General features: G+C 35.1%; 1 protein-coding gene across 6 annotated transcripts in view; it reads left to right on the top strand.

Moving 5' to 3' along the window:
* Positions 1–25,390, top strand: part of DMXL1 (Dmx like 1) — a 130,314-nt gene that overhangs the window by 84,077 nt on the left and 20,847 nt on the right. For 3 of the 6 annotated variants that reach the window (XM_059916926.1, XM_059916928.1, XM_059916931.1), the window contains 5 exons: positions 2,007–2,069; positions 17,417–17,503; positions 20,082–20,203; positions 20,567–20,708; positions 25,098–25,158. In XM_059916926.1, coding sequence (XP_059772909.1) covers positions 2,007–2,069; positions 17,417–17,503; positions 20,082–20,203; positions 20,567–20,708; positions 25,098–25,158 — 475 coding nt within the window. Of the gene's footprint in view, positions 1–2,006; positions 2,070–17,416; positions 17,504–20,081; positions 20,204–20,566; positions 20,709–25,097; positions 25,159–25,390 lie in introns of those variants that run through there. The other 3 variants (XM_059916927.1, XM_059916929.1, XM_059916932.1) reach the window with 2 other exon arrangements.

Below are 25,390 nucleotides of genomic sequence, written 5' to 3' on the forward strand. Positions count from 1 at the left end.
TAAATAAAATTAAAAATAAATGTGCTAGATAAGAGTGTCAGAGTAACTATAATATGTTTACTGCTGAGGTAATGTTTCTTATTTAAAATATACCTTTGCCTAAAATAATTTATTACAAGTTAAAGCATCCTGATAATGGTATATGAAGCACTGCTGCATTCTGTATAAATAGCATGTTTACTCTGCTTGTTATTACTTCTTTGATTTCTTTGATGCACCTTGTAATATGAACGTACAGATATGGCATAGTAATTTCAGGTACCAAATCATTTTTTAAAAACCATTGCCGTATTTGATTAATATAGTTATGAAGATAAAAACATTTCTCCACTGCTGATATATTTAGTGCATTTGGGAAATGAAATCATTCTCAAAGCAAACAAAACAGAAAACTAGTTTACCACTAGATTGTCTAGTTGAATCAGGAAATAGTCATTAAGGAAATAGAGGAGCATAACCAAGCCAGAATGCATATGGAAGGATAATGGATAAATGAGTACAACTATACCTGTTAAATTCCTCTGCTGTTTTATTCTTAGTTTTCTTAGGAGTTTCATGATATCTTAAGAAAATTTTAGTTATTTTTGTATTGTAATTATTTTAATCAAAAGCATGAATATGAATGTTGCACTGAAAGGTTTATAGCTATCATTAAGCTAAATATTTTCTCCGATTTTAGTTTTTTTTAATCTCCAAAATGAATATGATATACCTTACAATACTTTGATTAGCAGATTTAGCTTATTTAAAACCTGGCGTGATTAATGGTAGTTATTAGAAATTTATTGTTACTACTTTGTTGTTTTATTCTTGATGGTGATAGTGACATTTTGATAAAGGAAATATGAAAAGAAAAATTTTATATAGTAAAACATAGATTAGATGGAATTAAATAAAATATTAACTTTATAGAGTTGGTACAAAGATATATAATCTTTACTGGAAAGTTGACTAGCCTTTTTGTGGTATTAAGAAAATTACCCTCCATCTCTCTGTTTTATAAAATGATGATTATACTTAAATAGTTGAGCCCAAGTCACTGTGACTTTTCAGATGGTTAGGAAATATTAATAGATGCGTGACAGGCCTTGTATTTTCAGTGGGAGACGTTGGAGAGTATTTTGAGAGTGCTGCTGTTTTCTTTATTCCTTTACATGTTTGGAAATGAAATTTTCTTCATCTGACATTAAAATCCTTGTGTATCCTCAGTTCTTTTCTTTTCGTATATAATGTAGTTTGCTGGCACATGCATTTTTAAAATAGAAGTTCTTTCCTGTTTGTGCTTATTTGGAAGTAAAGTATAGATAGCTGCAAATAGACTATATCTGAATCATAACCAACAAAAAAAAATGCTTGACAGCTGTCATTTTTATCCCCAATTCCTTTTTCTGTTTTTTTTCATTTTCTGAGAACTAAAGATCTTGAACCATTTCTTTCTTTAACAAGTGCTAATATCCGCTTTTAAAAATGATATGTGTCTCCAAGCATTTTATTGACTGTTTCTGGCTAAATCAAGAGAAGGAGAGAATTAGAAACCTACGAATCAAAAATTTTCTAATCAGGAAGTCTTCCTTGAGAAATGAGGTATCATAATGGAGACAAGACGTAATAGTGTATAAGAGAACAATTTGACTTTAATTTTCAGTTCATAGTACTCTGGCACTAGTAGCTCTGAAATTTGTAGTATAAAGTACTTTGGGCTCAATCTTGCTTTAATGTCAATGTTTCAAATGAGTTCAGTGGGTAAAAATTTCTTAAGAAATAGAATAAAATTTATAGTGATAGTTAAGGAGTTCCGAGGGATTAAGTTTTCCCTAACCCCCAATCATGCATCCCCACACATGCTTCTTTTAAAATATATGAAATTTAAAAAATAATAACTCAGTCCAGTGTTGTTTTTTAGTAAATTTAGTTAAAAATAAAATTTAAAAAAATATCCCCAGTATTTTGCATGTTACATCTCTCATCCTTACTCTTTGTCATGTGGTTATTCTTTCTTGATGAAGTCATTAGAGGACAGCTGTGAAACCATCAAAAATTCTATGATGGAGGAGCCAAACATCAATAAGGTACAAAATATCATTCAACTGAAATTAGAAATTGCATTCTTTAACAAGAAAAACAAAGTGTTTGCATTTTAGTTTTGGACTGGACTTTGTTTCCAATGCAATTAAATTACTATTCCCTCACATTATTCTTCTTTTAACAAGTTAAATGTTGCAGTCATAAAAATTGTTTCTGTTTTGTTATTAAGACAATGCAGTTTTAAAGGGAGTTGAATGTATCCTGTTTTGGCTGCAGATTTTTCTGAGTAAATAAAACTAAGGTTCTTAATAAAATGTAATTACAGTAGGTATTATAGGAGTATAGTAGTATTGTTCTGTTTCTGCAAGTATCACTTTTGAAGTTAAAATTCTCTCCTATGATGTAAATTACTTGAAATATATCAAGTACTATTATGTAGCCTTTGTTTTACTGGTACCAGTAGCATATAGCACATTGCCTTATGCTTAGTAAGTACTCAGAGGACTTGAGAATAAGAGCAGAAAGGATGAGAATTTGTACAATCATAAAATAACTCCCAGATGTTCTGTGATCAAACATTCAAATACAACTTATAGTAGGTTGGTATTTAATTTATATGTTTCATATTCTTATTTTAAGACAATCTCAACAGAGTAATTTTTAGGGGAATGATTTCTCAAAATATTTTTTTTAAGGCTACTAATTCCCACTTCTTTTTCTTTCCCAAAGGATTCTATGCAATTAATTTAAAAAGACTGATTTGATATAAAGTGTATATTGTAACTAAAACTTTGGCAAAGTAAATATATGCTGTCCATACTTTGGAAATTTCTAATGGCCTTCAGAAGTTTTGAGGGAATGTAATTCAGACTTTTAATCAGTTAATGATATTCTTTGCCTGGGTAATCATTAATTATTATAGTCTATACATTATCATGAATTCTTATCCTAAGACTTTTCTTTTGACAGATTTTATAAAATGTTAATAATCAGAATGTTGTATTTCTGTAGTCATCACACTACATCAAAAGGCAGTCATTCTGTTTGGTTAACATCATAACCATTTTTGGCCAGAATTTTCCAAGCCATCTGCTACAGTTTTATTTTAAACAGGTTTGTTAGGTATACCTGACTTAAAGTAACTGCACATATTTATTAAAGTGTAGAGTTTGGTCAACTTTGACATATGTATACATTGGTGAAGCCATCATCACAATCAAGATAATGAATATATCCATCAACCTCAAAACTTTAATTCCTTCCTTGCTTCTCCCTTCCTACCTTTGCCCTCTTTCTCTCAGGCAACTACCAATTTGCTTCCTGACATTACTGATTAGTTTGCATTTTCTTGAATTTTATGTAAATAGAATCATACAATATGTCTTTTTTTCCCTGTGTCCTTTCTCTTAGCATAATTATTTTGAGATTCTTCCATATTGTATATTTCAGTAGTTCATTCCTTTTTATCACTGAAGTATATTCATTGTATGGCTATACCACAGTTTGTCCATTTACCTGTTGATGAACACTTGAGCTGTTACCATTTTGGGGCTATTTCAAATAAGACTACTTAGCATATTCAGGCACAGGTTTCTTTGTATGCTTTCATTTCTCTTGTGTAGATGCCTAGGAATGGAACGACTGAATCATAGTGTAGGTGTATGGTTAACTTTTTAAGGAACTGCTTAAGTATTTTCCATTGTACCATTTTACATTCTCAGCGACAGTATATGAAATCAGTTGCTTAACATTCTCACCAACACTTAGTATGGTCAGCCCTTTTATTTTAGCCATTCTAGTAGATGTGTAGTGGTAGTTTGTTATGGATTTAATTTGCATTAAGCATCTTAATCATGTGCTTATTTGCCATTTGTGTAACTTTTTGGTTGAAGTGTCTTTTCAGATGTTGTGTCTATTTTTTATAGGGTTGTATGTTTTCTTAGTTGAGTTTCAACAGTTCCTTATGTATTTTAAATACAAATCAGATATGTGATTTTAAAATATTTCCTCTTAGATGATTTCTTGTCTTTTCATTCTCTTTACAAGTTCTTTTAAACTGCAGAAGTTCTTAATTGATACATTGGACCTCATCAAAATTTGTTCTGTGTATGGATTTTCTTTCTATAAGAATTTTGCCTAACCTAACGTCACAAAGATTTTCTCCTGCTTTGTTGATGTTTTATAGTCATAGTTAGGCCTATGACCCAGTTTCAGTTAATTTTTTAATACGGTGTGAAGTATGTATTATACTTTTTTTTTTAAATCTGTGTATCAGTTGTCCCACCACTTTGATTATCCTTTCCTCCACTGCATTGCCTTTCTCTCTTTTAAAAAGTCAATTGACATATATCTGGAAGTTTATTTCTGGACTCTAATTTGGACCATTGATCTATTTGTTTATCTTTATGCTAATACCCTACTATCTTACTGCACTGACTAGAACTTCCAGTCTAGTATTGAATAGAAATGGTGAAAACAGACATTTTTATCTTGTTCCTGATCTTGGGGGGAAAGCATGCAGTCTTTTGTCATCAAGTATGATGTTATCTGTAAGGTTTTTGTAGATGCCCTTCATAAGATTGAAGAAGTTTCTTTCTTTTTTCAGGTTGTTGGGAGTTTTTAATCAGGCACGGATGTTGGAATTTGTCAAATGCTTTTTTTTTTTTTCTCCTGTTGAGATGATCATATGGTTTTTCTGCTTTTAGTCTGTTAATATGGCTAAATAGATTGATGGCTTTGTTTGATGTTAAATCAACTTTGCATTCCCAGGGAAAGAACCATATGGTCATGATGTGTTATATTTTTTATATATTATTAGATTTGATCTGTTAAAATTTTTGTTAAGAATTTTTGTACCTATGTTTACAAAAGATACTGGTTTTTAGTTTCTTTTAATGTTTTTGGGTTTTTTGTTTTATCTTTGTTTTTTTTCATGTGTGTGTGTGTGTTTTGTTTTGTTTTTTTTTAAACAAATGCTGGCCTTACAGAGTGAGTTGGAAAATGTTCTCTCCTTTTTAATTGTTTGGAAGAATTTGTGTAGAATCAGTATTATTTCTTCTTTAAGTGTTTGGTAGAATTCACCAGAGAAGTTATCTGGGCCTGGAGTTTTTAAATCTACAACTTCAGTTTCTTGAACAGATATAGGGCAGTTCAGGTTTTCTGTTTCTTGAGTGAGCTTTTGGTAGTCCATACCTTTCAAGAAATTAGTCTGCTTCATTTCCATTGTCATATTTATCGGTGTAAAGTTATGCATAATATTCCCTTATCCTTTTAATATACAGTAGAATCTATGGTGATATTACCTCTCATTTCTCTGCTATAATCTTGAAAACAAAATTATTTCTTAATATTTATATTCCCTAATACTTTGGGTATTGGTGTCATTTTATATTCATCTGATTGCTTCCCATTTCCTTCTAGTATGCCTTTGATAGTCTTTAGATCTCATCTTCATGTTTGTTTTATTATATCATTAGAGTAGTGCTGAAGTACTCCAGGCATACAGCTTTATATTGTAGAAAGTCTTAGTAACTGAAAACAACTAATGAGACCTGGAGTACAGCTTTTCTATAGACCTGTTCTGTGACACTGAGCTCATTCCACCCTTGAAGTCTTATTTACTAATAATGTAAAATGAGAGTTGATAGTTTTAAACATGCTGCTGCTTTAACTGAAATAGTAGTAGAATCCTGGAGTTAGTCTGTTAGTACTTTTCCCTTCTTCACTCCTAAGGGAAGCTTTGTGGAACCCAGACACTATTCAGATCAGTTTGCACATAAAATTTCTTTTTTTAAAAATTGTGGTAAAATATATGTATAAAATTTATCAGTTTAATCATTTTAAGTATACAGTGACATTAAGTACATTCACATGGTTGTGCAACCATCACTACCATCCGTCCCCAGAACTTTTTCATCTCCCTAAACTGAAACTCTTTACCCATTAAACAGTAGTTCTCCATTTCTGCCACTCCTCCCCCCAGCCCCAGCCAATTACCATTTTACTTTCTGTCTATGAATTTTACTACCCTAGGTACCTATATAAGTGGAATCGTACAATATTTGTACTTTTCTGACTGGCTTATTTCATTCAGTGTAACACCTTCAAGGTTCATCCATTTCATAGCATGTTTCAGAATTTCCTTTCTTTTCAAGGTTAAATAATATTCCATTATGTATATATAGCATTTCGTTTATCCATTCAGCTATTAATGGGCATTTGGGTTGTATCAATCTTTTGACTATTGTGGGTAGTACTGCTGTGAACATTGGTATACAAATATCTGTTCCAGGCTCTGCTTTCAGTTCTTTGTGTATTTACCTTGAAGTGGAATTGCTGGCTCATATGGTAATTATTTGTTTACTTTTTTTTTTTTAATTTTTGAATTTTATTTTATTTATTTTTTTATACAGCAGGTTCTTATTAGTCATCAATTTTATACACATCAGTGTATACATGTCAACCCCAATCGCCCTGTTTACTTTTTTTATCTGCTTAATCTCATAAAAACTCATTTAGCATTCATATTTGGATTCTTTTCCCTTATTTATCCAGCCCAATCACATTTTATAAGCATGACTTGAAACCTTATATTAAGAAGACCTTTAAGACCATATTCATTGTGATTTTTTTTTTAACATCTTTATTGGAGTATAATTGCTCTACAATGGTGTGTTAGTTTCTGCTCTACAACAAAGTGAATCAGCTATACACACACACATCTCCCCACAACTCCCCCCTCCTGCGTCTCCCTCCCTCCCACCCTGCCCATCCCACGCCCCCAGGTGGCCACAAAGCACTGAGCTTATCTCCCTGTGCTATGTGGCTGCTTCCCACTAGCTATCTGTTTTACATTTGGTACTGTATAGATGTCCATGCCACTCTCTCACTTTGTGCCAGCTTACCCTTCCCCCTCCCCGTATCCTCCAGTCCATTCTTTAGTAGGTCTCCGTCTTTATTCCCATCTTGCCCCTAGGTCCTCCATGACCATTTTCTGTTTGTTTTAGATTCCATATATATGTGTTAGCATACGGTATTTGTTTTTCTCATTCTGACTTCACTCTGTATGACAGACTCGAGGACCATCCACCTCACTACAAATAACTCAATTTCGTTTCCTTTTATGGCTGAGTAATATTCCGTTGTATATATGTGCCACATCTTCTTTATCCATTCATCTGTTGATGGACACTTAGGTTGCTTCCATGTCCTGGCTATTGTAAATAGAGCTACAATGAACATAGTGGTACAAGAATCTTTTTGAATTATGGTTTTCTCAGGGTATATGCCCAGTAGTGGGATTGCTGGGTCGTATGGTAGTTCTATTTTTAGTTTTTTAAGGAACCTCCATACTGTTCTCCATGGTGGCTGTATCACTTTACATTCCCAACAAAGTGCAAGAGGGTTCCCTTTTCTCCACACCCTCTCCAGCATTTATTGTTTGTAGATTTTTTAATGATGGCCATTCTGACTGGTGTGAGATGATATCTCATTGTAGTTTTGATTTGCATTTCTCTAATGATTAGTGATATTGAGCATCCTTTCATGTGTTTGTTGGCAATCTGTATATCTTCTTTGGAGAAATGTCTATTTAGTTCTTCTGCCCATTTTTGGATTGGGTTGTTTGTTTTTTTAATATTGAGCTGCATGAGCTGCTTGTAAATTTTGGAGATTAATCCTTTGTCAGTTGCTTCATTTGCAAATATTTTCTCCCATTCTGAGGGTTGTCTTTTCATCTTGTTTATGGTTTCCTTTGCTGTGCAAAAGCTTTTAAGCTTCATTAGGTCCCATTTGTTTATTTTTGTTTTTATTTTCATTTCTCTAGGAGGTGGGTCAAAAAGGATCTTGCTGTGATTTATGTCATAGAGTGTTCTGCCTGTCTTTTCCTCTAAGAGTTTGATAGTGTCTGGCCTTACATTTAGGTCTTTAATCCATTTGGAATTGATTTTTGTGTATGGTGTTAGGGAGTGTTCTAATTTTATTCTTTTACATGTAGCTGTCCAGTTTTCCCAGCACCACTTATTGAAGAGGCTGTCTTTTCCCCACTGTATATTCTTGCCTCCTTTATCAAATATAAGGTGACCATATGTGTGTGGGTTTATCTCTGGGCTTTCTATCCTGTTCCATTGATCTATATTTCTGTTTTAGTGCCAGTACCATACTGTCTTGATTACTGTAGCTTTGTAGTATAGTCAGAAGTCCGGGAACCTGATTCCTCCAGCTCCGTTTTTCTTTCTCAAGATTGCTTTGGCTATTCGGGGTCTTTTCTGTTTCCATACAAATTGTGAAATTTTTTGTTCTAGTTCTGTGAAAAATGCCATTGGCAGTTTGATAGGGATTGCATTGAATCTTTAGATTGCTTTGGGTAGTATAGTCATTTTCACAATGTTGATTCTTCCTATCTGAGAACATGGTATAATCTCTCCACCTGTTTGTATCATCTTTAATTTATTTCATCAGTGTCTTATAATTTTCTGCATACAGGTCTTTTGTCTCCTTACGTAGGTTTATTCCTAGATATTTTATTCTTTTTGTTGCCATGGTAAATGGGAGTGTTTTCTTAATTTCACATTCAGATTTTTCATCATTAGTGTATAGGAATGCAAGAGATTTCTGTGCATTAGTTTTGTATCCTGCTACTTTAGCAAATTCATTGATTAGCTCTAGTAGTTTTCTGGTAGCATCTTTAGGATTCTCTATGTATAGTATCATGTCATCTGCAAACAGTAACAGCTTTACCTCTTCTTTTCCGATTTGGATCCCTTTTATTTCTTTTTCTTTTCTGATTGCTGTGGCTAAAACTTCCAAAACTCTGTTGAATAATAGTGGTGAGAGTGGTCAACCTTGTCTTGTTCCTGATCTTAGTGGAAATGGTTTCAGTTTTTCACCATTGAGGATGATGTTGGCTGTGGGTTTGTCATATATGGCCTTTATTATGTTGAGGTAAGTTCCCTCTATGCCTACTTTCTGGAGGGCTTTTATCATAAATGGGTGTTGAATTTTGTCGAAAGCTTTCTCTGCATCTATTGAGACGATCATATGGTTTTTCTCCTTCAGTTTGTTAATATTGTGTATTACATTGATTGATTTGCGTATATTGAAGAATCCTTGCATTCCTGGGATAAACCCCACTTGATCATGGTGTATGATCCTTTTAATGTGCTGTTGATTCTGTTTGCTAGTATTTTGTTGAGGATTTTTGCATCTATGTTCATCAGTGATATTGGCCTGTAGTTTTCTTTCTTTGTGACATTTTTGTCTGGTTTTGGTATCAGGGTGATGGTGGCCTCGTAGAATGAGTTTGGCAGTGTTTCTCCCTCTGCTATATTTTGGAAGAGTTTGAGAAAGATAGGTGTTAGCTCTTCTCTAAATGTTTGATAGAATTCGCCTGTGAAGCCGTGTGTTCCTGGGCTTTTGTTTGTTGGAAGATTTTTAATCACAGTTTCAGTTTCAGTGCTTGTGATTGGTCTGTTCATATTTTCTGTTTCTTCCTGGTTCAGTCTCGGAAGGTTGAGCATTTCTAAGAATTTGTCCATTTCTTCCAAGTTGTACATTTTCTTGGCATATAGTTGCTTGTAGTAATCTCTTATGATCCTTTGTATTTCTGCAGTGTCAGTTGTTACTTCTCCTTTTTCATTTCTAATTCTATTGATTTGCGTCTTCTCCCTTTTTTTCTTGATGAGTCTGGCTAATGGTTTATCAATTTTGTTTATCTTCTCAAAGAACCAGCTTTTAGTTTTATTGATCTTTGCTATCGTTTCCTTCATTTCTTTTTCATTTATTTCTGATCTGATCTTTATGATTTCTTTCATTCTGCTAACTTTGGGGTTTTTTTGTTCTTCTTTCTCTAATTCCTTTAGGTGTAAGGTTAGGTTGTTTATTTGAGATGTTTCTTGTTTCTTAAGGTAGGATTGTATTGCTATAAACTTCCCTCTTAGAACTGCTTTTGCTGTATCCCATAGGTTTTGGGTCGTCATGTTTTCGTTGTCCTTTGTTTCTAGGTATTTTTTCATTTCCTCTTTGATTTCTTTAGTGATCTCTTGGTTATTAAGTAGCGTATTGTTTAACCTCCATGTGTTCGTATTTTTTACAGATTTTTTCCTGTAATTGATATGTAGTCTCATAGCGTTGTGGTCGGAAAAGATACTTGATACAATTTCACTTTTCTTAAATTTACCAAGGCTTGATTTGTGACCCAAGATATGATCTATCCTGGAGAATGTTCCATGAGCACTTGAGAAGAAAGTGTATTCTGTTGTTTTTGGATAGAATGTCCTATAAATATCAATTAAGTCCATCTTGTTTAATGTAGCATTTAAAGCTTGTGTTTCCTTATTTATTTTCATTTTGGATGATCTGTCCATTGGTGAAAGTGGGTGTTAAAGTCACCTACTATGATTGTGTTACTGTCGATTTCCCCTTTTATGGCTGTTAGTATTTGCCTTATGTATTGAGGTGCTCCTATGTTGGGTGCATAAATATTTACAATTGTTACATCTTCTTGGATTGATCCCTTGATCATTATGTAGTGTCCTTCTTTGTCTCGTCATAAGTCTTTGTTTTAAAGTCTCTTTTGTCTGATATGAGAATTGCTACTCCAGCTTTCTTTTGATTTCCATTTTCATGGAATATATTTTTCTGTCCCCTCACTTTATCTGTATGTGTCCCTAGGTCTGAAGTGGGTCTCTTGTAGACAGCATATATACGGGTCTTGTTGTTGTATCCATTCAGCCAGTCTATGTCTTTTGGTTGGAGTGTTTACTCCATTTACATTTAAGGTAATTATCAATATGTATGTTCCTATTACCGTTTTCTTAATTGTTTTGGGTTTGTTGTTGTAGGTCTTTTCCTTCTCTTGTGTTTCCTGCCTAGAGAAGTTACTTTAACATTTGTTGTAGAGCTGGTTTGGTAGGGCTGAATTCTCTCAGCTTTTGCTTGTCTGTAAAGGTTTTAATTTCTCCGTCAAATCTGAATGAGATGCTTGCTGGGTAGAGTAATCTCGGTTGTAGGTTTTTCCCCTTCATCACTTTAAATATGTCCTGCCACTCCCTTCTGGCTTGCAGAGTTTCTGCTGAAAGATCAGCTGTTAACCTTATGGGGATTCCCTTGTGTGTTATTTGTTGTTTTTCCCTTGCTGCTTTTAATATTTTTCCTTTGTATTTAATTTTTGATAGTTTGATTAATATGTGTCTTGGTGTGTTTCTCCTTGGATTTATCCTGTATGGGACTCTCTGTGCTTCCAGGACTTGATTAACTATTTCCTTTCCCATATTAGGGAAGTTTTCAATTATAATCTCTTCAAATATTTTCTCAGTCCATTTCTTTTTCTCTTCTTCTTCTGGGACCCCTGTAATTCGAATGTTGGTGCATTTAATGTCCCAGAGGTCTCTGAGACTGTCCTCAATTCTTTTCATTGTTTTTTCTTTATTCTGCTCTGCAGTAGTTATTTCCACTATTTTATCTTCCAGGTCACTTATCCGTTCTTCTGCCTCAGTTATTCTGCTATTGATTCCTTCTAGAGAATTTTTAATTTCATTTATTGTGTTGTTCATCACTGTTTGTTTGCTCTTTAGTTCTTCTAGGTCCTTGTTAAACGTTTCTTGTATTTCCTCCATCTACTTCCAAGATTTTGGATCATCTTTACTATCATTATTCTGAATTATTTTTCAGGTAGACTGCCTATTTCCCCTTCAGTTGTTAGGTCTGGTGGGTTTTTACCTTCCTCCTTCATCTGCTGTGTGTTTCTCTGTCTTCTCATTTTGCTTAGCTTACTGTGTTTGGGGTCTCCTTTTCGCAGGCTGCAGGTTCGTTGCTGTTGTTTTTGGTGTCTGCCCCCAGTGGCTAAGGTTGGTTCAGTGGGTGGTGTAGGCTTCCTGGTGGAGGGGAGTAATGCCTGTGTTCTGGTGGATGAGGCTGAATCTTGTCTTTCTGGTGGGCAGGTCCACGTCTGGTGGTGTGTTTTGGGGTGTCTGTGGCCTCATTATGATTATAGGCAGCCTCTCTGGTAATGGGTTGTGTTGTGTTCCTGTCTTGCTAGTTGTTTGGCATAGGGTGTCCAGCACTGTAGCTTACTGGTTGTTGAGAGGAGCTGGGTCTTAGCGTTGAGATGGAGATCTCTGAGAGATTTTTGCCGTTTGATAATACGTGGAGCTGGGAGGTCTCTTGCGGACCAGTGTCCTGAACTCGGCTCTCCCACCTCAGAGGCACAGCCCTGACGCCTGGCTGGAGCGCCTGGAGCCTGTCATCCACACGGCTCAGAATAAAAGTGAGAAAAAAAAGAAAAAAAGAAAGAATAAAATAAAGTTTTTAAAATACAAAATAATTATTAAAAAAATTTTTTAAAGGAATTAAGAAAAAGAAAGAAGAGAGCTATGAAACCAAAAAAACAAATCCACTAGTGATAACAAGCACTAAGAACTATACTAAAAAAAAAAAAAAAAGTACAGACTGAACCCTAGGACAAATGGTAAAAGCAAAGCTATACAGACAAAATCACACACAGAAGCATACGCATACACTCTCACAAAAAGAGAAAAAGGGGAAAATATATATATATTGTTGCTCCCGAAGTCCATCTCCTCAATTTGGGATGATTCGTTGTCTATTCAAGTGTTCCACAGATGCAGGGTACATCAAGTTGATTGTGGAGATTTAATGCACTGCTCCTGAGGCTGCTGGGAGAGATTTCCCTTTCTCTTCTTTGTTCGCACAGCTCCTGGGGTTCAGCTTTGGATTTGATCCCGCCTCTGCGTGTAGGTCGCCTGAGGGCATCTGTTCTTGGCTCAGACAGGACGGGGTTAAATGAGCAGCTGGTTCGGGGGCTCTGGCTCACTCAGGCCAGGGGGAGGGAGGGGTACGGAGTGCGGGGTGAGCCTGTGGCAGCTGAGCCTGGCGTGACGTTGCACCAGCCTGAGGCGCACCGTGTGTTCTCCCAGGGAAGTTGTCCCTTATCACGGGGCCCTGGTAGTGGTGGGCTGCACAGGCTCCCGGGAGCGGAGGTGTGGAGAGTGACCTGTGCTTGCACACAGGCTTCTTGGTGGCTGCAGCAGCAGCCTTAGCATCTGATGCCTGTCTCTGTGGTTCGCGCTGATAGCCGTGGCTCAGGCCGTCTCTGGAGCTCCTTTAAGCGGCGCTCTGAATCCCCTCTCCTCGCACACCAGGAAACAAAGAGGCAAGAAAAAGTCTCTTGCCTCTTCGGCAGCTCCAGACTTTTTCCCGGACTGCCTTCCGGCTAGCTGTGGCGCACTAGCCCTTTCAGGCTGTGTTCACGCAACCAACCCCAGTCCTCTCCCTGGGATCTGACCTCCGAAGCCCGAAGCCCGAGCCTGAGCTCCCAGCCCCCGCCCGCCCCAGCAGGTGAGCAGACAAACCTCTCGGGCTGGTGAGTGCTGGTTGGCACCGATCCTCTGTGCAGGGATCTCTCTGCTTTGTCCTCCGCACCCCCGTTGCTGCGCTCTCCTCCGTGGCTCTGAAGCTTCCCCCGTCCGCCACCTGCAGTCTCCACCCGCGAAGGGCCTTCCTAGTGTGTGGAAACCTTTCCTCCTTCACAGCTCCCTCCCACTGGTGCAGGTCCCATCCCTATTCTTTTGTCTCTGTTTTTTCTTTTTTCTTTTGCCCTACCCAGGTATGTGGGGAGTTTCTTGCCTTTTTGGAGGTCTGAGGTCTTCTGCCAGCGTTCAGTAGGTGTTCTGTAGAAGTTGTTCTACATGCAGATGTATTTCTGATGTATTTGTGGGGAGAAAGGTGATCTCCATGTCTTACTCCTCCGCCATCTTGAAGCTCCTCTCCCCATTGTGATTTTTTTTACTCTGATTTTATGTCATATGACTTTCAGTGTTTGTAGCACATGTGAGTTATGTATTTTTATTTGCCTGTTTCATGTCCCCAGTTCCTTTCTTTCCCAGCTTAGATTCCATGATCCATCATTATGATCAGTCCCTTGCAAACCTCAGCATTTTTGCCCTGTTCTCTCTACACTGTACTTGCCTTGAAAATTCCCAAACCTGTTTAAACCTAGCTCTCTGTCTACTCTGTGTCTGCACCCAAATAGCTGAACATGGATGAAGAAAAAGCACAAATCATGGGGGCTTGCCTTATTAAAATTTATAGCCACAATCCCAAATTAAACTATTCCACCATCATAATTGTTTCTTCATTCTCTTTTCCATTCTCCCCACTTTTTCCCTCTTACCTCAAACTTCCAGTATTTCTTTACTACTTTCTATGGATGACCTTGTTTTGCTATCAAAATAAGTACAGTCAGCAGAGATTTTAGCCCACCATATTGTCCCACCACCAAATCTAACTTCTGCTGTATGTACAGATGTTTTGTTCTGCCTTCTCTCACAGTAGATGTCACTGTCACTCTTTTATCCAAAGCCAAATCTTCCACCTGTGCACTGATCCTGTCTGCTCTTACCTCCCAAGGACTTTGCTTCAGTATTTATTCATCTCACCTCCATGATAAATTTTTACCTCTCAAATTATTCTCAACATAAGCAAATATATTTTATTGTCTTACTTTAAAATGAAAACCAAAAAATCTACCTTTGAGAATCTATTGCCTGTTTTCTCTAAGCCTTTACCTGGGAAAATTCAATTACAGAGTTGCCTGTAAAGTCATTCAAGAAGACTTAAAGAGTAGTATTGCAAATACCATGTAGGAACTACCCAGCTTCAGAAATAAAACATTATCAACTCAGTGGAATGCCCCTGTGAACCTTCCCCAGTGGGCTTCCTACCCTGTTCACCAGATGTCACATGTTTCTCTAACCTAGTTAAGTATTATCTCCAGCCCTCTCCACTGAGATTGTCCTATAGTGTATGTCTACACTAGTTTCAGTAGTCAATTCTCTGTCTTTTTAAATTCAACTTTTCAGTATTCTTTGGTAGTGTTGATCCCAGCTACTTTTTTGAAACTCTTTATTTCACTTGGTTCCCATAACATCATCTTTGATTATTAAGTTCATAGTTGGAGAATGTTTCTTGTTCTTTCAGTTTATTCAGTGTCAGTATTTATCTTTCCCATTGCTGTTTCACACTCCTGAAATGACCAGTCTTTTTTTTTCCTATCTTTGGAATGTTGGGTGCTCCAGGACTTAGTTCTCTAGCCTTTTCTCTTTCTATCTTTACTTTCTCTTTGGGTTATCTGATGGCTTAAATATCATCTATTGGCTGATAATTTTTAATTCTCTCCAGCCCTGCTCACTTCATGAAGTCCAGACTTGCATATATAATCTAGTAGTTACCTCCCCCTCAATGTCAAAACAGAATTTTCTGTCTTCCCCTAATCCCAACCTAAACCTATTCTTTCCTTCACTTTTGTCTCAGTATCATTTTTTGAGAATGGTCTGAAAACTGGGAGTCACCCTTGCTTCCTCTCTTTTTCTCACTACTGCAGTCTCAACCCATTGGCAAAATTTATCCTAATGCTAACCACTTAATCAGTGCCACCATTCCTACTCCCCTAATCAAATACACCACTGCCTCTTACTTCAGCTACTGTAGTTGCCTCTTAACTAGTTTCCTGGCAACCAGTCTCACGCCCTTTATGTTTTGCCCCACAGCATCTAGAGTTATCAAAACCCTCCAGTGGTTTTCTAACCTTAAAATAAAATCTGAATTCTTTATTATGGCTTTTAAGGCCTTGTGCAAACTAAACTCTGCCTACTTCTCCAAATTCATCTCCTACAACTTATGATTGTTCTCAAAATTAAATATGCATAAACTCTTGATGCCAAACACCATTCCTCCTACCCCACCCCACCCCACCCCTTTTAATTGATTCTCATGCAGGTCTTCTTGGGACCGCACTATTAAGAAACAATGTTTTAGTAAATCTAGATAATGAAAGGACAGGAATGTATTCCCACACTGAAGAAGCTTTTTTGAAGTTCATGCTTTCCTCTCCGTGAGTGTAAAGTTCGAAGAAGTGCTGCCGGTGAAACTGAAATTTTCCACCCACCCATTCATTACCAGCAAATAGCATATCCCTCTACTCCGTGGAAATATCATTTGTCTTTATTTCCAATTTCTTCAAAACCCAGTAGTAGACACTTAGTGTACTTTAGATACCAGGCAGGTAGGTGGTTAAGTTGGGATTTTGGTCATGAAATTACAGAATTTGACTTAGACATTCTTACTGGATGATGGGCCTCAACCAGAACTAAAACTTTATTTAGAAAAGAAGTTAACCCTCAAATCAACCAAAATGCTGGTACGAGCAGTGAAATTCTTTCGTGTTTGTTATCCAGTTGCATTTAAGATTAGAGTATATTTGACATCTTTACATCCAGTGACTATAAGTTTTGATTGCATATGGTTATTTTGGTTTGATTATATTATGTCCCTTTCAACTTTGCAAATGAACTGTCATCTTAGTTGCCATTTTTAAAAATACTGCTCACCCTACTCAGTTCTGTGGTCAAACAGTGGATGGGGATTGGTGATATTTTATCTAAATTTTCCAGGAAGTTAATTTGTTTTCTGATTTCAAATTAATAACTTCTGCACTGCACAATGAGTTGTGAAACATATTATAATAATTCATTTTAAAGGTTGATGGTTAGGGAGGATAAAATAAAATGAAACAAAATAGTACATTAAGTAACATCTCCAACTCTTAACAATTGCCTCTTCATTTTACCTCTGTTTATTTTAGTAAATGTTGATTTTATACAGTACTCTCTTCTGAGTTGAAAGGTGTATATGCCTTCTGTGGGGTAAGCAAAACGTCAAATATATTTCCCTTGTCTAAAGTATATTGAATTATGGTTTATTCAGCTATTAAAATGATTACTGACTTGGGCAAATTACTATGCCTTTCCGGATTTCAGGTTTCTTTTATAAATTAAAAGTTATTTTAGACAAAGAGTCAGTAAAATGTATTCAGCTGGCTGTGTCCTACTTGTTTTTCTGTAGGCCATGAGCTAAGAATGGTTTTTATATTTTTGAAAGGTTGTTTTAAAAAAGAATATGCAACATAATTCTTTACTGGTCTGCAAAACCTAAGATATTTACCTTCTGACCTTTTAATATTAAAATATTTAAAATATTATCAAAGGATTATAATACTAAGAAACATGGTAAACTTATCTTAACGTTAATAATTAGAATGTCTTAAAGTTAACTTATTGCAGCTTAAGAACATAAGCAGTTAATGAAGTTGTATATCAATTATCTTTTTATATGTGAAAAAGCAAATTTGAAAAGATGTAAATTCCTCTTGCCAAATTTTGTTTTAGAAATAAGTAACATGTAAAATAGTACCTTTGGATTTGAAATATCTGAAAAGTTTCTTAATTTATGCAAGTATTAAATGAAAGACACATATATTATGTTTTTTCATTTACTAAAATCACTGTATTTTTGTATTTTCTTTCCCTCCATTTAGATAGAAGCAGATTCGGGATATCCTGGAGGTAAAGCAAGAATTATTCATAAGGAATCAGATATCATTACTGCCTTTGCTGTTAATAAAGTAAGTACATAGACATTTTTCTTTTCTTTGATTAAGTATTCATAGTTGGAGAATGTCTCCTGTTCTGTCAGTTTATTCAGTAGCAGTGTTTCCTTTTCCCAGAGCTACTTTCTACTTAAATTGCAATGTGAGTAAATTTTTTATTTTATAAAATGATTATATTGTTTGATAACTTAATTTATTTGATCTTGGATGTATAGCAGATAAAATGTTTTATTACTACACAGAGGTCTCAAGTATTTATATATGCAGTTGCCTTTAGAATTTATTTATTTTATTTTATTTTTTATTTTTATTTTTTGGCATGCGGGATCTTAGTTCCCCGACCAGGGATCGAACCCATGCCCCTTGCAGTGGAAGCACAGAATATTAACCACTGGACCGTCAGGGAAGTCCCCTGCCTTTAGAATTTATACAACACATGCAGCTAATCCAAAGAAAATGTTTCCTGTTTTCTTTATATGAATATGTTGAATGTGGTTCTTCGTATAGATCAAAATTAAGCTTATATGTGACTCACAGAAATTCTCCCTCTTTGACTTTCAGCTATAATAGCTGCCCAACTAGAGTTTTCTTTGTATTCCTTAGCTTTCTTACTCAATATCCTCCTTAGAGGTGTCTATAAGCTACTTACAGAAGAGGTAGCCTTAGGTACAGTGGTCCAAGGTTGAAATTTATCTTAGTCATTTTCCCCTCTTATCTTCCCTAATTGCCTTACTGCAAAATGTATAGGGACTTCTAGTTGATTCTTCATCTTCCTATGCTATGTCTGTCTTTTTTTTTGCCCGCACCATGCGGCTTGTGGGATCTTAGTTCCCTGACGAGGGATTGAACCCACACCCTCAGCAGTGAAAGCGCAGAGTCTTACCCACTGGACCACTGGGGAATTCCCTATATCTGTCTTTTCTTTGATTTCACCTAGATAGATCCTTTGTCATTCTGTCCTCATCTTTCCCTGTGTCCTTCATCTCATATTCCTCAAAGACTCTCCCTAACAGTGACTAGTTCTGTTCATAGCAGGCAAGTTTGGGATTAGCCCCTTAGCCAGGCAGTTCTCATGATGTAGTATCTATATAATATGATATATACATACTATACAATACAAATATAAAATTATTATCTACACTCAACAAGTAACTTCCTTCCCCTGAAGAAAATAAGATTTTAATATTTTGTGCTATAAAACAAACTAGCTTTTTTCTCTTACTTGGATGTATTATATAAGTAACTAGTAATGAACAGTCATCCGCATATACAAAGTTTCCTGTTGACTCTGTAAGAGTGTACTTATTTAATTTTTATTTCTCCAGATATACTGTTTTTACATCTTTGCTAAATTTGTAGCTAAGAAATATCCTTTGCTTTAAATTGCAGTAATTTAAAATGCTGATGAGATTGAACTTTTCCCTGTTTGTTTAGTTGTGAATTATCTGTGTCAGGAACTGTGAAGGATCTGAGATTTTCCCCTGCATTCAATCGAACAAGTTAGCTTTCACAGTTTAATGGATACTGTTAGAAGACGCAAGACCAGAGACAAAGGACAATTTATTACTAATAGCAAAAACTAGAATGTTAGCATTTTTGCTCTGGTTCCCTGAGGTACAGTTCCCACAAAGTGACAGCAAGAAGGCCAATGATACCCAAATCTTTTCTAATGTACATTAAGCATATCTGCCTTTTGATCTGGAAGGAGAGACTATAGCTATATAGACATTCTGGCAATAATACTGTGAAACAAAGGCAGTCATTGACTAACTCACAAGACATGCAAAAGTGGAGAGTCCCATGGAGAATTACCTTCCAACAGTCTAGTTAATATCCTTTTCCCACATATCTCTGGGGTCTCAGTTTTTTCTTATTAGTTTGTATGTAGCATTTTACATAATGGAAATACTAATCCTGTTTTCTTTTTGCTGTCAATATCTTTCCATTTTCTGTTTTAGAGATACATGTTTTAGATTTGTAGATGTTTAAAATTTTCTATCATTTAATCTGACCAAGTTTTCATTTATGATTTTTTCTGACATACTTCCCTCGCTCTTCTTCACCTCTTCTTTGTGACCTTTTCCCAAATTCTGTTTGTCTTGCCTAAGATTGAAAGGCTTTAGGTGAAAGTGATACCATCTTATTTGGATAATTCACCATTATTTCTTTAGTTTGGAGTTCCTTATCTCCCTTACCTTTCTTTACCTCCCAGGGCTCCTATATTGTTCAACATCTCACTCCACATTTATGAACTGTGCAAACCTTAGGGAGATTGTACCATTCTAGTAGACTAGAGAGACAGTGCTGGGAGAAGAAATGAAGTGGCACATGCATTTCCATTTATAGCTGGCTTTCTGTTGGATGCTCTGGAATTCTTAGAATATAAACATATCTCCAAGCTCAAGCTGATGATTATTTCACTCAAAGTTATTTATTAAAATTAATTTAAAATATTTATTTGTGAAAATACTATTTATTCTGTACCTTAAAGTTATCATTTCTAGAGGCTGTTTTGTAGTCTCCATTTTCAAAAGTAGCGCATATACACGTTATGCTTTTTTATTTAAAAAGTACTGTATGATTTATTTTTCAGGCGAATAGAAACTGCATAGCAATTGCTTCAAGCCATGACGTTCAAGAACTAGATGTTTCTGGAATTCTGGCTACACAGATCTATACTTGGGTAGATGATGATATAGAAATGGAAACCAAAGGGTACCCTTATACTTTGTTTTTAATTTGGTGACATTGCGGTATGAATAATGACATCCACAGAACTATACCTTTTAATGATTTTTTAAAGGAATAGTCCTAGATTGTAAGCAAAGTGGAAATTGATATGCTAAAGAGTAAAGAAGGGGTAGCTGGAGCTTTAAAGAAGGGAATCGAGGGTTAGAAGAGAATAGGTGAAGGGATCTGAAATTGTTCACGTACGAAATTATTGTGAGTTGAGAGTTAAGAGCTGAAAAAGATTAATTTTAAAGGGAAATACAAAGTCATATGTTGGAGCTTTCAGGTATAACAGAAGAAATAAAGAACTGATGGGTTGCTTTCATTCTGGCTGATATTCCTTTGTAGGTCAGAAGATTTCTTGGTTATACATGCTCGTGATGATTTAACAGCTGTGCAGGGTACAACCCCATACACACATAGCAATCCTGGTACTCCAATTAACATGCCATGGCTTGGTAGTACACAGACTGGCAGAGGAGCATCAGTGGTATGTAAAGTTAAAAATATTTGTGTATAAATATCCTGTTTTTCTCTCTAACTTAATAGATAAAAGATGATATAAATATTTTTTTTAAATTTTTTTGTTGAGTTGTTGCTGTACAATATTATATGTTACAGCTGTACAATATAATGAGTCACAGTTTTTAAAGATTATGCTCCATTTATAGTTATTGTAAAATATTGGCTATATTCCCCGTGTTGTACAATATATCCTTGTAGCTTATTTTACACATAATAGTTTGTACGTCTCAATTCCCTATCCCTATAATGCCCCTCCCTCCTCCCCTCTCCCCACTGGTAACTACTAGTTTGTTCTCTATATCTGTGAGTCTGCTTCTTTTTTGTTATATTCACTAGTTTGTTGTATTTTTTAGATTCCACATATCATACAGTATTTGTCTTTCTCTGACTTATTTCACTTAGCATAATGCCCTCCAAGTCCATCCATGTTGTTGCAAATGGCAAGATTTCATTCTTTATCACAGCTGAGTAGTATTCCAGTGTGTGTGTGTGTGTGTGTGTGTGTGTGTGTGTGTGTGTGTGTGTGTCACATCTTCTGTTTCCATTCGTCTGTTAATGGACACTTAGGCTGCTTTCATATCTTGGCAATTGTAAACAACACTACTATGAACATTGGGGTGCATGTATCTTTTTGAATTAGTGTTTTTGTTCTTGTTTTTGACATATACCCAGGAGTGGAACTGCTGAGTCATATGGTAGTTCTATTTTTAACTTTTTGAGAAACCTCCATACTGTTTTCCACAATGGCTGTACCAATTTATTTACCACCAACAGTGTACAAGGGTTCCCTTTTCTCCACATCCTCGCCAACATTTGTTATTTGTGTTCTTTTTGATGGTAGCCATTCTGACAGGTGTGAGGTGATATCTCGTGGTTTTGATTTACATTTCCCTGATGATTAGCAGTGTTGAGCATCTTTTCATGTATCTATAGGCCATCTGCATTTCCTCCTTGGAAAAAGAAACCACTCATTCTTCTTAATTACTCATGGAAAGATTACAAAAAGTGGTCAGTTTCTAGGCCAAAAAGCAAGTCTCAATACATTTCACAGCACTGGTATGATACAGCCCCCATTCTCTGCTCCTTTAGACAGGAGGGTTCTCACCAAATATATTTTTTTTTAATTCCTAATTTTTTTAATAAGTCATACGTGTTGGAAATTATAAATTTTGATTTGAAGAATAATATGTTTTCATTTGAAAAGGATAAAAATTATTTTAAATAAATAATTGAAAATACAAAGAGCTGTATTTTAAGTAATAATATTTGGAACTTACTGGTCCAAATTAGGCCTCAGCAAACTACGGCCTATGGGTCAAATCCTGCCTACTGCCTGTTGTGTCGACAACACGCTAAGAATGGTGTTTGTATTTTTCAGCCGTTGAAAAAAAATCAAAAGAAGAATGGTATTCTGTGACACATGAAAATTATATGAAATTCAGATTTTATTGTCTATAAATAAAGTTTTATTGGAACATAGCCACACTCATTTTTTTGAATATTTTGTTTATGGATGCTTTCACACTATAGTGGTAGGATTGAGTATCTGAGCAGACTATATGCCCATAGGGTCCAAAACATTTATTATCTAATTCTTTACGAAAAAGGTTTGCCAACCCCTAGTCTAGATAATATTTTTAAATGGTTATCAACTAACAACTGTTAGTTGATGCTGAGACAAATAAATTTTTCTTTTTTTGAACAAATAAAAACGATATACATTTTTTTTAATTTAAGCAAAATATAATATGCAGATGAACTAAAACAGAATTTTTCTGTAGTAATGGAGGATCTTCTTGAGCCCTGATTACCTAAGATGTGATCCATGTTTATACCCACATGAGATTCCTTTGTTGACACTTAGGGTATAGGAATTGATACACAGAACCAAAGAAACCCAGCACCAGCAATTCTTTCCATGGCTTTCTAGGTGGTAGGTGGTTTTTGTAAGGCTAATTATTTAAATAAAGGCTCAGTCATCTTTAATAATACCTGATAATATTTTATACTTAATGCAGTTCCTTTATCACTCATATAACCTTATTATTGTTTGAGATATCTGTTGTAGCTGTTGTAATTACTCCTACTTACCATTCTTTAGATGAAGCTTGAGATCCAGAAAGGTCAAGGAATTTAACTCAGGTCACTATCTCAAATTTGTGGGAGAGTTTGTGTTAAAGCCCTCCATTCCCCTTCACTCATTGATTTCAGGTAGGAGTGTTTTAAGTATTAAGAATTTGAAAAGCAATCTAGTGATTATTCAAAAGAAAAGACTTGGTCATTAATAGTTAAATTTTTTCCAATAGACAGATACCTTAAAATTCATTTGTAAAACCTACTGATATTATTATCTTTTGAAGAACTTGAAGAGAATATACAAAATATACAAAAAGAAATAATAATCACTTTTTCCAACTCCATTTTCAGAGAATAGGTTACAATTCTTCCTGTAACAGCTTTCTTTCTGGTCTCTCTGCTTCTATACTGCTCCCTCTGTTTTGTACACAGCAGGCAGAGTTGCTCTTTTCTAAAACATCATTCAGGTTATCACTCCCATGCTTAAAACTTTAAGATTTCCCAGTACAGCTTTAAAACAAGTCCTTAACATGGCCTCTAAGGCCCTATGTGATTTAAACTCTGCCAGCGTCTGCAGCAGCATCTCCCTTGTTTCCACACCTGATTCTCTCTGCTCTAGTCACAGTGGCCTTCTTTCTGTCACTTGAGCACATCAAGCTCAGAGCCTTTACCTTGTTTTCTGCTTGAAATACTCTTCTTCTGTTTACCATTCAGATCTCAACTCAGATTCCCAGAGATTTCCCTTGCTTCCTTAGCAAAGGTATCTGCTCCTCCCTACGCTACTGCCAGCCACACTGTTATCTCATTTGATCGTCATATTATCCCATTTTATCGTCTCATCATCAGTTTGGAAATTATTCATTATTGGGTTGTCTTTTTTTATACCCTCTGCAATGCAAGCTCTTTGAGAGATTATGTTATGCCTGCCTTATATATTGATGATCTTTAAGTAGAATGGTGCTTAACATTTAGTAGGTGCTCAGAAAATATTTGTTTATTCTCCAGAGTATTATAATATGGAAATTTACCTTTGTTATTCCTCTTAGGACTGGATTTTCTTCCTATTTAAATGTTAAAAGGACATCTTTTTTAGTTGGGGTCATTGTGGTTTGTAAACATAAGTATTGGGATTATCCCATTCCATCCTCAGGGAAAAGACACCAATATAATAAGGTGGTTCCTTTTTATATGGATCTTCTAAAATAATTAATGATTTCTTTCCCTTATAATATTCTACATATGCTTTCAGAATCTTATTTAACTTTCTTTTATTTTTTTACTCATGATTTTCCTTTGATACTCTTACCAGAAAAAAAAATGATAATTAAAAGAAAGAACAGGAATCTTTAGACTTTTTCTAAATTAAGAGGGGCAAGGGATTTAAACATGAAGTTTACTAAACAGAAGTAACATTCAGAAGGTTATTTTTTGTGTGTAGAGGATTTGATCAAATATTTTCTTAATCCTATTATTTTATTAAATTATGAATGCTAATGAAAAGGAATACTAGTTATGACCAATTTCTGCTGTTTTGGAGTATAACTGCAGCCATATATATCTTTCAGTGTTTCTATCCCTCACTGGTTCTGCTGGCCTAGTTCCTTCCCTCCCTACCAAATCCCCACTTTACTTACAGCTTTAGGCTAATTGAACAATTTAAAATCCAGAAGAACAATAACAACAAAATGTACATGAGACTGGTGCTACAAACTTAGGATAACCTATAACTATAGTTACAGTTATAAGTAGGAAATAGTCTATAAATTAAAATTATGCCTTTAATTTCACGTATTTAGTTTACTCTTATTTGACAGGCTATGTAAATCATTCAAAGCATAATTTTAAAATGGGTAAATAAATAGTTCCAAACTATCAGTTAAAAATTTATACAGTTTTCTGTTTACCTCTTTTTTTTTTTTTTTTTTTTTTCACATGCTTCTGCCTGTCTTTTTAACCTTATACTATTCAGGATTGTTCCAATAAATTTAATGGGATAAGAAAAGAATTGGCAAGAAAGGAGGTAAGACTAAATTCTTGAGGTGAATTTGTTCTTAGATACTAGGTAATGATGCAGAAAATGTATGTACACTTAAATGTTAGAGAGCTGAGCTATTAAATTTCATTTCTGTTACCATGTTTAATATTTTTAGCACCCATTACGATAGTTATGGAATCATGTAAAAATGAATAAATGTTATTTGAATTTCCTGTCACAATTTAAATTTTTAATACTACTTTTTATTGTAACTGTAAAAGAATGATTTTTCTTTGTTAACAGATGATTAAGAAAGCCATTAATAATGTCAGAAGAATGACTTCTCATCCAACTCTTCCTTACTGTAAGTTGATAATAATTAGCCATTATTTTAAGGAATTTAAAGGAAACTTTTAGTTTCAATTGAAAGATAGTCAACACTTACTTCATTTATTTTTTTGTAGGGAATGTTTGCTAGCAAGTAAAATCATTTCAAAATTGGGTAAAAATAGAAAAAGTGATTTTCCTGAATTAATAGAGAAGGCTAACTTAACATGTAAATTTTTAGCATTTTGACTGAATATTTCTGTTATCAC

This window comes from Balaenoptera ricei, chromosome 3 (genome assembly GCF_028023285.1).
Source record: "Balaenoptera ricei isolate mBalRic1 chromosome 3, mBalRic1.hap2, whole genome shotgun sequence".
NCBI classification, from domain to species: Eukaryota; Metazoa; Chordata; class Mammalia; order Artiodactyla; family Balaenopteridae; genus Balaenoptera; species Balaenoptera ricei.